The 12,453-nt window shown below is 54.7% G+C and overlaps 1 protein-coding gene across 6 annotated transcripts in view; it reads right to left on the minus strand.

Annotated features, from left to right (window-relative positions):
• Nucleotides 1–12,453, minus strand: part of RALGPS1 (Ral GEF with PH domain and SH3 binding motif 1) — a 260,164-nt gene that overhangs the window by 188,783 nt on the left and 58,928 nt on the right. For all 6 annotated transcript variants that reach the window (XM_062207519.1, XM_062207517.1, XM_062207516.1 and 3 more), the window contains exon 4: nucleotides 7,964–8,014. In XM_062207519.1, the coding sequence (XP_062063503.1) occupies nucleotides 7,964–8,014 (51 nt within the window). The remainder of the gene's footprint in view (nucleotides 1–7,963; nucleotides 8,015–12,453) is intronic.

Consider the following 12,453-nt stretch of genomic DNA (forward strand, 5'->3'; position numbering starts at 1 on the left):
GCTGGTCTCCCACTCACAGTGCAGACCCTCTGGGCTCTGCATGCAACGCCTGGTCCAGACCTCAGCCTCCCTGATGTCCAAGGGCCAAGAGGCAAACCCAGGCCTGAAGGACCCAAGCACATGCTTGTCACCACTCTGCCTCTCAGGCAGCCTCCGCGGGGGCATGGGCTCCTGTGAGGCGTCACTGAATGTTCTCCTGAGCATGGGCCACCCTGGTGATGCACAGAGCCTGTTCCAACCATGCAGGTAAAAACTAACAGCCCCACTGCTTCTCGGCCTTTTGGCTAAGATCAAGTGTAAAACTAACAGCCCCAAGTGACTGGGAGCCCACTGCTCTAGGTTCTCAGCTGCTCATCCTAAGGAAAACACAATGATCCCAACACACACACACACACACACACTCTATCCCTATCCCTACCCCTACCCCTATTCCTATCTCTATTTCTAAAGTCCAAGGAGAGGAAAGAACTTGTCCAGCGTCTCTGAGCTTGGAAGGGTGAGGCAGGGACTCATTCCCCATGGTACCGGGTCAAAGCACGTGGCCCTCCAGATGCTGTGCAGGGTTGGTGACCACAGCTTGGCTCTGCCAGGGCCACCCCCTTGATGCTGCTCCCTGTTGAAAATGAGACAATAGCAGCTCTGACATTTAGACCGGCCTCTGAGACACTGCGGGGCCTGTAATTCCATAGGCTGGGAACTGGGCACGGTGACAGGCAGATTTGGTTGGGGACGCTGGTGGGGACAAACCACCACCCTGGAAACAGCCTCTTGGAGGCTGGGTCCCTCAGAGCAACTCAACCACAATGCAGCCCCGCCTGGAGCCCTGGCAGCCAGGACCCATCCGGGCCCTGCAGCCCAATCCACCCAGGGGGCAAGAGGGCCGACGGCGATCACGGCTTCTAAGTTCAACACAGCTGTGAGCTACCAGGCTGCAAAGCTACACCTGTGCTGCCTTGGCAACTCTGGCAAAGTCGGTTACTGTCGGTGAGCGGGGGAGCTATAGTTCCATATTCAGAACTTCCATTTTCCTCCCTCTTTGCCAATCCTTAAGTCATCGTCTGCCTGGCTTCCTCCAAGCCCTGGGAGAACATGGTTCTGCCCCACCCCACCCCCCGGCCCCTTGCAGAAATGGGCAGAAGTCACGAGAAGCCACAGCTCCCTGCTCAGTGATCAACAGCATTTGGAAATGTGAATCTTCAAACAGCTCGGCTCACACGCAGAACCCTGCCCTCCCCTGGCACTGGGGGAAGTGGTTACACCGCAGAACGGGCACCCTGGTAATACCACTCCTGGCTCTGCTCTGGCCTGGGGAAAGGAGCCCACGCAGCCAGATAATGCCGTGCTACAGCGCTCCCTGCCCCAGGCTCAGCCGTCCTCCACTCACCCAACAAATACCCTGGGACAACTGGGTCCAGGCACTGGGGTCACAGCAGGGCCTCTCAGCACCCCGACCACCAGAACAAGTGAGCAGGACCCTCCTCATTTGCCCTGGTGCTTCCAACACCCCTAGGGGGCAGTCAGGAAGAAGATACACTGGGCTCTAAGTGGCAGGAGTGAGAGGAGACAAGGAGAAAAGAAGCTAACAACTTGGGACCTGCATCATGGCACAATGGGTTAAGCCGCAGCCTACGATGCCAGTGCCTCGTATGAGCGCGGGTTTGAATCCCAGCTGTTCCACTTCTAATCCAGATCTCTACTAATGTGCCTGGGAAAGCAGAAGATGGCCCAAGTCCTTGAGCCCCTGCACCCAGGTGGGAGACCCAGATGAAGCTTCTTGGCTTCGGCCTGGCCCAGCCCCAGCTGTTGTGGCCATCTGGGGAGTGAATCAGTGGGTGGAAGATCTCCCTCTCTCTCTCTGTACCTCTCCCTTTCAAATAAATAAATCAATCTTTAAAAAAAAAAAAAAAAAAACCTAGCAACAAACAAGAACTGCAAAGAAAGATCTGACTTCAGCCCTCTGCTGGTTAGTGATGACGCTGGTATTACTTTTGAAGTATTTTTTTCTGTATCTGTGATGAAATAACACAGAAGAAATATTCTGTAACATTAGGAAGCAAAACTGTCACGGTGCAATGAGCCAGATAAAAATCAAGGAGTCAGGTAACAATCTGACAACACTGGGTCTGACTGCACGAAGCAGTCAGTGTTGGCGGGGTCTCCGCCAAGATCAGGTGGTGCAGCAAACTCAGAGCTCAGATGCCGAGGACGGCAGTGTCCTCACATCTCTGAGGCCTCGCTGCTCCTGTGGGGTCACGTGGGCGTGGCGGGGTGAGTCTGCAGTCCAGGCTTTGGGTCAGCTCAGGTCATCTGCAGCGCCCTCGGTTGGGGGCGGAGGCGAACATGCGCTGTGCAAAGTGGAGATTCCCAGGAGCCTGGGGAGGCCTGTGCCTGGCTCAGCACCTGCACGCTCACTCTTACCCACGTTCTTCTGGCAAAGCCAAGTCACAGGGCCAAGCCCAACATCAACAGGTGGGGAAGTGCCTACCTCCCCACCGGGAAGGGGGACGAGGCGGGAGAGAACCACGGAGAAATAACACCCTCTACCCTCACACTCAGGACACTTTCTGTTCCAAAGACAACTATTTCCTGTCTCCGTCCACCAAAGCTTAAACAAGCAATGGCAAAACGGGATTCGAGCTGGCCTCCCCCAGACTGTGGTCTCCAAATACCAGGTTCCACTGAAACAAACACGCACCCCTGAAGGAAGGCCTGGTTCCAGATCTGCAGCAGGGAATGTACAGCGCGACCCTGTGTATGAAAGCAAGGGAGCTATTAAAAAACAAAAACAAAAACAAAACAACCTAATGGGGTCAGCTAAGAAGGTGCAGGAGCCACAATGAAAGGGCCCCTCCGGGTAAGAGAGGACAATTTAGGGGCAGTGCCGTGGCACAGCGGGTTAACGCCCTGGCCTGAGGGGCTGGCATCCCATACGGGCGCTGGTTCTAGTCCCGGCTGCTCCACTTCCAATCCAGATCTCTGCTGTGGCCTGGGAAAGCAGTGGAAGATGGCCCAAGTGCTTGGGCCCTGCACCCGTGTGGGAGACCCAGAAGAAGCTCCTGGCTCCTGGCTTTGGATCGGCGCAGCTCTGGCCACTGCGGCCATCTGGGGAGTGAACCAGCAGATGGAAGACCTCTCTCTCTCTGTCTCTACCTCTCTCTGTAACTCTGTCTTTCAAATAAATAAAATAAATCTTTAAAAAAAGAAAAAAGGACAATTTAATGCATCAATAGGAATGGTGACTACAACTGATTGAGACACACAGGATCTATAAAATCTATGCGTGGGGCTGGCACTGTGGCGCAGCAGGTTAAGCCGCAGCCTGCAACACCGGCTTCCCCGTGTTGGAGCACCAGCTTCAGTCCCAGCTGCTGATTCCAATGCTGCTCCTTGCTAATGTGCCTGGGAAAGCAGCGGAAGACGGCACAAGTACTTGGGCCCCTGCCAACCACATAGGGGACCCAGATGGAGTTCCTGGCTTCCTCCTGGCCCAGCCTGAGAGACTGTGGCCACTCAAGGAGTGAACCAGCAGATGGAAGATCATGTGTTCATTACAATTGAAAAGAAAAGTGAGAGAGGCACTATTCAAAACCAAAAACAACACTAATGTCACAGGAAAGGTAAGTTCGGGGGGGCGGGGCAGGAACAGGCATTTTGGGGCAGTGGGCTAAGCTGCCACTTGGAACACTGGCATATCAGAACTCCTGATTCAAGACTGGTTGCCGCTAAGTTTTACCAGGCTCCAGGCCTGTGCTGAGCGCTCCACTTGTCTCCTCTCACTTAATTCCCCAAGAACCCTCCTGGGGGAGGAACTCTTACCAACCCCCTTCTATGGATGAAGAAACTGGAACCCTGAGAGACAAAGTCACTTATGCAAGGCCACACAGCTGGGACTGGCGGAGCCATAAGCACTGAAGTTCCAGAGTCAGACCAGCTGAACCTGCACTTTGACCTGAGGGCCGTGGTAGCGCCTCCACGAGGTCTCCTGTGACTGTCACTCCCCCGACTAGCCCCGTGTGGGCTCCTGCTCACTGAATGCGGCTGACCTTTGAGATGAACGGGTCGCTGTGGGGCTGGCAGGGTGTGACTGCGAAGGCCTGACCGTGAGTCACTGCAGCTCTGTGTCACTCCCCTGGTCACACGTGAGGGGAAGCCAGTCGCCCTGCACGAGGATGGTCACACAGCCCTCTGGGACGTTCCACGTGACACAGGACAGTGGCCCCTGCCAACGGCTGGTCCTGACACGCCAGGCACTGCGCGTAGACCCCTTGGAAACACGTCTCCCAGCCCCAGCCGAGCCTTCACAGGACCCAGGCCCAACTGCTGTCTTGGCTGCAACTTCCTGAGGCTCTGAGCCAGGATCACCTGCACCCTTCACCCTAGAAGCTGGCTGCTGAGAGCCGCTAACTTGGGGGTCACTTACTACTGGCAGTGGAGGAGTAAAAGGGTAACCATGGAGCAACGTACAGTTCTCAGCACATCTGAGCTTCTGTCACACATAAAACAGAGTGGCATAGCTGGTAAAGCCAGCACCTGCAGTCCCGGCATCCCCTGTGGGTGCTGGTTCGAGTCCTGGCTGCTCCTCTTCTGATCCAGCTCTCTGCTATGGCCTGGGAAAGCAGTAGAAGATGGCCCAGGTCCTTAGGCCCCTGCACCCATGTGGGGGACCTGGAGGAATCTCCTGGCTCCTGGCTTCGGGTCAATGCAGCTCCAGCCAGTGTGGTCATTTGGGGAGTTAACCAGCAGATGGAAGACCTCTTTCTCTGTCTGTCTCTCTCTCTCCCTCCCTCTGCCTCTCCTTCTCTCTCTGTGTAACACTGACTTTCAACTAAATAAATAAATCTTTAAAAAAATAAAACAAAGATAAGAACAGCAGTGCCTCTTAAGGGTGTCGTCAGGATCAAAGCAGAGACATCTAAGTGCCTGGCCTAGTGCCTGCACACAACAGTGGGGAAGTGAGACCAGCCCAGACCCCCAGCAGTCCCAAGTCCACATCAGCACCCACCCATTTCCAAACTTGTGCTCAGGCCATGAGCCATTCGAATCCAGAGCTGAGGTCTGCAGGGCTGGCAGACCAACCAAGGACACAGGCAAGGGTCCACACGGGCAAGGGCAGTGCCCGCTACTCCGCCACTGGGTGCCGTCTTCTTGGCAGCACCAAGACTCAAAGACCCCAGGGCGGGGAGCTTTAGAAGCCTTCAAGGCCAACTCTCCAGCACCAGTGCACCCCCCTGACACACCCTCTGTGCACGCTGATCCCACGATCCGGAGCATTTGCCCAGCGCCATCTCCACGTCTCCCCGTAACGCCTCACGGCACTCCTAGCCTTCCAGGTCCCCACAGCAGGAGTCAGTCCCTGTCGGGCCTTCCTTTTTGACCTCAGTACCCCAAGCTCCCCTTTAACAGGCAGTGTTGGCAAACTGCATGTTGGCAACTTCCTAGGGGGCAGACGAAGCACAGACCTGGAGCAGATTGGGAAAAAGACCAACTGGGAGAAGTTGCCATCCAGGGAAACCCCCAAAGTCCAAATCTCCATATCTAAATCCAGCCAGCAGCAGCACCCCAACCGGGAAGGATCTTAACGGCCTTGGAAGGGCTTATAAAGTTGATTTCCAGACAACGGCGCCCTGGTGTGACAGCTACAGTGCAGCACAGGAGGTGGGGACCACGTCCCTACAAGGTCAGTACCCCCTGACCTTGAAGCAGTGGTTGAGCACTTGGGCTCTGGGCTCAGACCCGGTTCAAGTCCTGGCTATGTGATCCATGGCCAATACTGTTGCGATTATGTGGAACCACTTGAGAGCAAGCTTAGTCACCAGGCAAGGACACGTGTTCACGGAACGAGTACGTCACAGAGCAAACCGCCATCATTAGTCTTAGAACCATCAGCTCTGTGCACCACTGGGGAGCTGTCCAAAAACTGGCTCCTCAGCCCCCTCGACCACAAGCTCTGAGCCCAGACACCTGTAGGTTTTCACAAATACTCCTCAGCTATTCAGATGCACAAACAGGGTTGAAAGGCGCCGGTGCATACGTCTCACGAACTCCTGGGGAGCCCGGCCCCTCACGTGCTCTCGGGCACTGGCCACCCGGCAAGTCCCGCCTACATCAAAGGTCCAGCTACGCGTTATCTGTGCCCTCCAGTGCCGGGGTGGGCCAGCCACAACACGGCAGGCACCCCCAAGAGAACTTCCAGTGTTTGGTCTGCCAGCAATAACAAGAGTGAAGAGGCTGGGGCATCCTTTTAATCTGGATTTGACCAGGAGGGACAAGCTCTTCCACGTTTAGCTAACGCTGCGGATCTGAGACGTTCAAGCAGCTGGCCTTGAGTCCTGCCTCAGCACCGGGATCACCTGGCAAACTCGGAGCAAACAGGGCTGGCTGGGTTCTAGAGACTCTGATTCTGTGGTCTAGGGTGGGGCCTGGACACCTGTGTGTGTCAAAGGCTGCCCGGTGACACCAAGGTACAGCCACGACTGTACCTTACAAAACGCCTCCACTCCAACATTTGTCCGTTTGTCACAGCTTGAAGTACAGTATGCCCTGATGAGGTCCCTGCCAAGTCACCCCCCCTCTTGTTCCCTCCCCCTTGAGTCTGGGGAGTGGCGCCAGCCTCCTGGGCACACACGGGTTCAGGGCTCATGCAGGCTGGGTTGCCTTCCCTGACATTCAGGATGGAGAACAAAGCCCGGAATTCACACGTGCTCCAGACCAGAGAACAGCATGAGAGCAGCCTGGGCTGGGAACCGAGGCAGCCATCGCACAACCACATCCCCGAGGGCTCCGACAGGCAGTGGACTGCTGTTGCCAATGAGAAAGCATGAATCACGGCACGACACAACGCAACGGAAGGCAACGACGGGACGGCACCCAGTTCAACGCAGCAAACTCAGTTCTGCTCCCCAGGCCCCAGGAGTACAACACGCAGACACAAATCACTGCTGTGTCTTCCCATAAATGCTGAGTGCAGCACAGGGCAGGCCTCCTCCGGTTTGCTCAGGAGGCCTGGAGATCCTGGTCCTGTTTGATCCTGGGTTTGCCATCCCTCTTGATGTCTACATGGTCACCGGGTTGCAACCGATGCTTCCTGGCTTCTTCTCCCAACGCACACCCCCTGCCCCCCTCTTTCTGGGACTGCACCTCACTCACAAGCCTGGGTCCCCAGTTCCGCTTGATGCATACTCTCAGCCAGTTCTGGACACACGAGGAGCTGAGCTGGGCTGGACCGGGCGTGGGACCGTGGCTTCAATGGGGGTCATATAAAGTGGGCCCCATGGGGAGGCCAGGCTGGGCCATGTGTGAGGACAGGAAGGCAGACAGGAGGGAAGGCAAAAGCCAGAAGCAGGGTGCTCACATCCCGGGCGGCTGCCAGGCCGCCAAACCCGGGGCCCATGGAGTCCGCAGAGAGGTCCTGCGCCGCCCTCTCGGCCCCTCCGATGTGGGTTTCTGCCGCTTGCTAACAGAGACAGAACCCTGGGCAAAATGACTAACGCTCGCGGTCTGCCGCCAAACACTTCCAGGAATTTTCTCCTTCAACACAAAAATTAACTTTTTCCTTTTATTGAATATGCCACCTCTCAAATGCACATATGCTTTTCATGTAAATATGTATGCTTTTGGCTGTGGCAACTGGTTTCAAAACCAGAAACAAGGCTGCCACCCGATCTCGGGAATCTACAAAACGACTGCTCTCCGGAAAGCGATCCTGCACGGGCCCTTCCGCGCAGGGGGAGGGAGCAGTGTGCCCAGGCCTGAGTCTCCGGCACGGAGGCCCCTGGGCCCCAGCTGCTCTGCCCTGCAGTGTGGCCAGACGGGCAGCGTTCCTGGAGAGCCCGAAAGCCTGGCTCAAGGGGGCAGGGGGAGGTCAGACAGGTAACATGCAGCTAGCGCGGATTCAGGAGAGAAACCAAGCCCCTGTCTGCTGGTCACGGCCGCAGCAGCCGAGCGTGAAGGACGCAGTACAGACCTCCGGCTGGATGGCTTTAAACACGGGGATGTCCATCAGCGTGATCTGGCTCTGCAACAGAAGGGAGGCGGCGTTAGACACGTGGACGGGGTCCGCACAGAGAAACACACACTCACGGGAGGCCACGCTCGCCCCTGCCACACAACATGCGAGGCCCAAGGGCGGGCACCTCGGGGTCAGTTTCTAAAACGTCTCTCCCATCCCTTCTGTCTTCATAAGTCTGGATCCACACCCTTCCTCCTTGAACGTAGGGTGAACTTTCAACTCAACTTTCAACTCGAAGCCAACAGTTGCTTGGAGGGTGGGGCTGGGAATAAGAAGAACGTTTATATTTTGGACATTTTATATGTTTAGTCCTTTATACCAGCTTTAAAAGTTGCGAGGGAATATTAAACACTAGAATGCTAAACAGACACTATCTATTACCCTAAATTTAAATATCTTTTAAAACTGTGGTTTCTAGAAATTATACTTTTCTTCTGAAGTTGCTGCCTCCCCTAAATTATACGGCAGAGCACCGTGAGACTCATCCACGGGCCATTCTGACCTCCGACTGTTTACTCCCCCAGCCCACGAGGGGATCCAGAAGCTGAGAGCAAGCACTTGAGGCTTCGACCGCAGTGTGACACGGCCTTGGCCTTGTGTTCTCTTAAAGTACAGATTGGAAACCAAAACGGGGAAAGGTTCTCCCGCACAGCCAGCTGAAGAGGCACTGGAGTCACCCGTGGAGAAAACGCCCACCCTCCCGGTGACCACGAGGGAAGACAGACTGAGCTCACTTCCCAGAGCCCATCCGCCCCCAGATGTCAGCCCACAGAGGCCCAGGGGGCAGGCAGGGGAGCACAGCAGGGAGCCTGGGAGCCTGTGAGGGCAAGAGGACAGCCGTCCACTGACAACCTGAGGCAGTGCAGTGAACGGCAGGGGCTGGGGTGTGTCTGGACACTGTCACGCCACAGCAATGTTCTCTTTGACGCGACTTCCCTTCCCCAGTCTCAGCGCCGCATCAAGAAAAAGGTGACAATAACCCAATTTAGGAATTCTCGGTAAAAATTCAAGACAAGAGGTGGAGAACGCCTGACACCTGACAGAGGCTCGGTAACTATGCAGCTGTCTGTGTGTCTGTGTGTCTGTGTGTCCGTGTGTGCCTGTGTCTATGTACACATGTGCATCTGTGTGTCCGTGTGTGCCTGTGTCTATGTATGTATGTGCATCTGTGTGCCTGTGTGTCCGTGTGTGCCTGTGTCTATGTATGTATGTGCATCTGTGTGCCTGTGTGTCCGTGTGTGCCTGTGTCTATGTACGTATGTGCATCTGTGTGTCTGTGTGTCCGTGTGTGCCTGTGTCTATGTACACATGTGCATCTGTGTGGCTGTGTCCATGTGTGCCTGTGTCTATGTATGTATGTGCATCTGTGTGCCTGTGTGTCCGTGTGTGCCTGTGTCTATGTACACATGTGCATCTGTGTGGCTGTGTCCATGTGTGCCTGTGTCTATGTATGTATGTGCATCTGTGTGCCTGTGTGTCCGTGTGTGCCTGTGTCTATGTATGTATGTGCATCTGTGTGTCCGTGTGTGCCTGTGTCTATGTACACATGTGCATCTGTGTGGCTGTGTCCATGTGTGCCTGTGTCTATGTATGTATGTGCATATATGTGTCTGTGTGTCCGTGCGTGCCTGTGTCTATGTATGTATGTGCATCTGTATGTCTGTGTGTGCCTGTGTCTATGTATGTATGTGTGTCTGTGCCCATGTGTGTCTGTGTCTATGTACACATGTGCATCTGTGTGTCCGTGTGTGCCTGTGTCTATGTATGTATGTGCATCTGTGTGTCTGTGTGTGCCTGTGTCTATGTATGTATGTGTGTCTGTGTGTGTCTGTGTCTATCTACACATGTGCATCTGTGTGTCTGTGTGTGCCTGTGTCTATGTACGCATGTGCATCTGTGTGTCTGTGTGTCCGTGTGTGCCTGTGTCTATGTATGTATGTGCACCTGTGTGTCTGTGTGTCCGTGTGTGCCTGTGTCTATGTATGTATGTGCATCTGTGTGTCTGTGTGTCCGTGTGTGCCTGTGTCTATGTACGCATGTGCATCTGTGTGTCTGTGTCCGTGTCTATGTATGTATGTGCATCTCCGTGTCTGTGTGTCCGTGTGTGTCTATGTACACATGTGCGTCTGTGTGTCTGTGTGTCCGTATGTGTCTGTGTCTATGTATGCCTGTGCATCTGTGTGTCCGTGTGTGCCTGTGTCTATGTATGCCTGTGCATCTGTGTGTCCGTGTGTGCCTGTGTCTATGTACGTATGTGCGTCTGTGTGTCCGTGTGTGCCTGTGTCTATGTATGTATGTGCATCTGTGTGTCTGTGTGTCCGTGTGTGCCTGTGTCTATGTACGCATGTGCATCTGTGTGTCTGTGTCCGTGTCTATGTATGTATGTGCATCTCCGTGTCTGTGTGTCCGTGTGTGTCTGTGTCTATGTACACATGTGCGTCTGTGTGTCTGTGTGTCCGTATGTGTCTGTGTCTATGTACATATGTGCATCTGTGTGTCTGTGTCCGTGTGTGCCTGTGTCTATGTATGCCTGTGCATCTGTGTGTCCGTGTGTGCCTGTGTCTATGTACGTATGTGCGTCTGTGTGTCTGTGTGTCCGTGTGTGCCTGTGTCTATGTATGTATGTGCATCTGTGTGTCTGTGTGTCCGTGTGTGCCTGTGTCTATGTACGCATGTGCATCTGTGTGTCTGTGTGTCCGTGTCTATGTATGTATGTGCATCTCCGTGTCTGTGTGTCCGTGTGTGTCTGTGGCTATGTACGTATGTGCGTCTGTGTGTCTGTATGTCCATGTGTGCCTGTGTCTATGTACGTATGTGCATCTCCGTGTCTGTGTGTCCGTGTGTGTCTGTGTCTATGTACACATGTGCATCTGTGTGTCTGTGTGTCTGTATGTGTCTGTGTCTATGTACATATGTGCATCTGTGTGTCTGTGTCCATGTGTGCCTGTGTCTATGTATGCCTGTGCATCTGTGTGTCCGTGTGTGCCTGTGTCTATGTATGTATGTGCGTCTGTGTGTCTGTGTGTCCGTGTGTGCCTGTGTCTATGTATGTATGTGCATCTGTGTGTCTATGTATGCCTGTGCATCTGTGTGTCTGTGATTACATATCTGTGGTGCGACCAAAGGGCAGTCCTGTGGATGGGCACGTGTACAGGTGGGTGAAGCTCTGGCTGCTGACCCACACACGAGCTAGGACGTAAGGGACCACGGCTTCGGCCGAATCCAGGAACTCAAGCTGCCGCTGCCCTAGAGGAGACTAAGGGAGGCTGCTACACTGAGCCAGCAAATCCCTCGTGTCGGGAATGCACTGGAGAACAGCGACAGCTCACACAGCACAGCGCTGTGACCTCAGCCACGGCTTAGACGCAGAGCAGCGGTCAGCTCGTGGTAAATTCAGGGCTGCAGAGTAAAGTCCAGCATCCGCTCAGCAGAGAGGAAGGGGAGGTGAGCAGGTGGCTTCGAGGGACAGCCTCTTGTGCCCTTTCTCAGGGCCTGGCACAGGGGACAGACGCCGCCACTGCCAGAGTAAGGGAGCTTTTCCACCTCTGGGTCAAGGGGGCACCTGCCATGGGCCTGACATGGATCTGCCCTCATCACCTGGGCGTCGAGAGGCCAGGTCACCCTCAAGTCCCAAAGGCCTGTGAATGCCCGGAGCTACACCCAGGGCAGTGCAGCATTTCTTCTGCCAGGCCCAAGTGCTAGACCACTTGACTGTAGCCAAGTGGTCCTCATACTGGGTTAATTCTGTCAGGCCAGGGAACAGGAAGGCCTTGTGAAAACAGGAGATCTGAGCTCTGAGGGCCTTGGGAATCTCTCCTGCTGCTCAAGTTACCTCCCTATCTGGAAGAAGGGCAGGATGTTTGCAATGTCATTTAGGAAGAGAACCAAGTGGCTGCTCATGTGAAAATGAGAAAACTTCCTTCCCATCCTGCCATCGGCTCTGGGGTTTGCTACCGAAATTGCAAGTGATTTATTAAAACTGGGACCTTACATTTTGTAGTTTTTGGCTGGTCCAACTTTCAAATATTCCCCAAGTCGGAAAATGTGTCCCGGTGTCTTATTCAAAACAAACAACAGAGGTCATTAGACTTGAAACAGGCCGGCCCTGACACAGTGAGGGTTCTCAGAAGACCCTCTCCACTCCTAGCCTCACAACTCTGGCCAAAAAAGGTAGAACGTGCGGAGCGAGGCTCCAGGGACGCAAGACACTCAGGCAGAAATCCTCAGGCCGAGTCACACCCTGAGCAACCCCTCCCGGGCTGGACAGGTCACGCCACACTCCACAGCCAGCTCTGGGGACCACTCAGCAGCAATGCCCCTGGCTTCAGTTGTGTTAAAAGCCTTGGCAGAAATGAGACAGCAAGGCCTCCACGTTTGTCCCCAGGCAGCAGACTCACCCAGCAGTGGGGCCCAACAAGTCTCCAATGGCATGGGAAATATGGCCT

The sequence above is a fragment of the Lepus europaeus genome, chromosome 12, assembly GCF_033115175.1.
Source record: "Lepus europaeus isolate LE1 chromosome 12, mLepTim1.pri, whole genome shotgun sequence".
In the NCBI taxonomy this organism is placed as follows: Eukaryota; Metazoa; Chordata; class Mammalia; order Lagomorpha; family Leporidae; genus Lepus; species Lepus europaeus.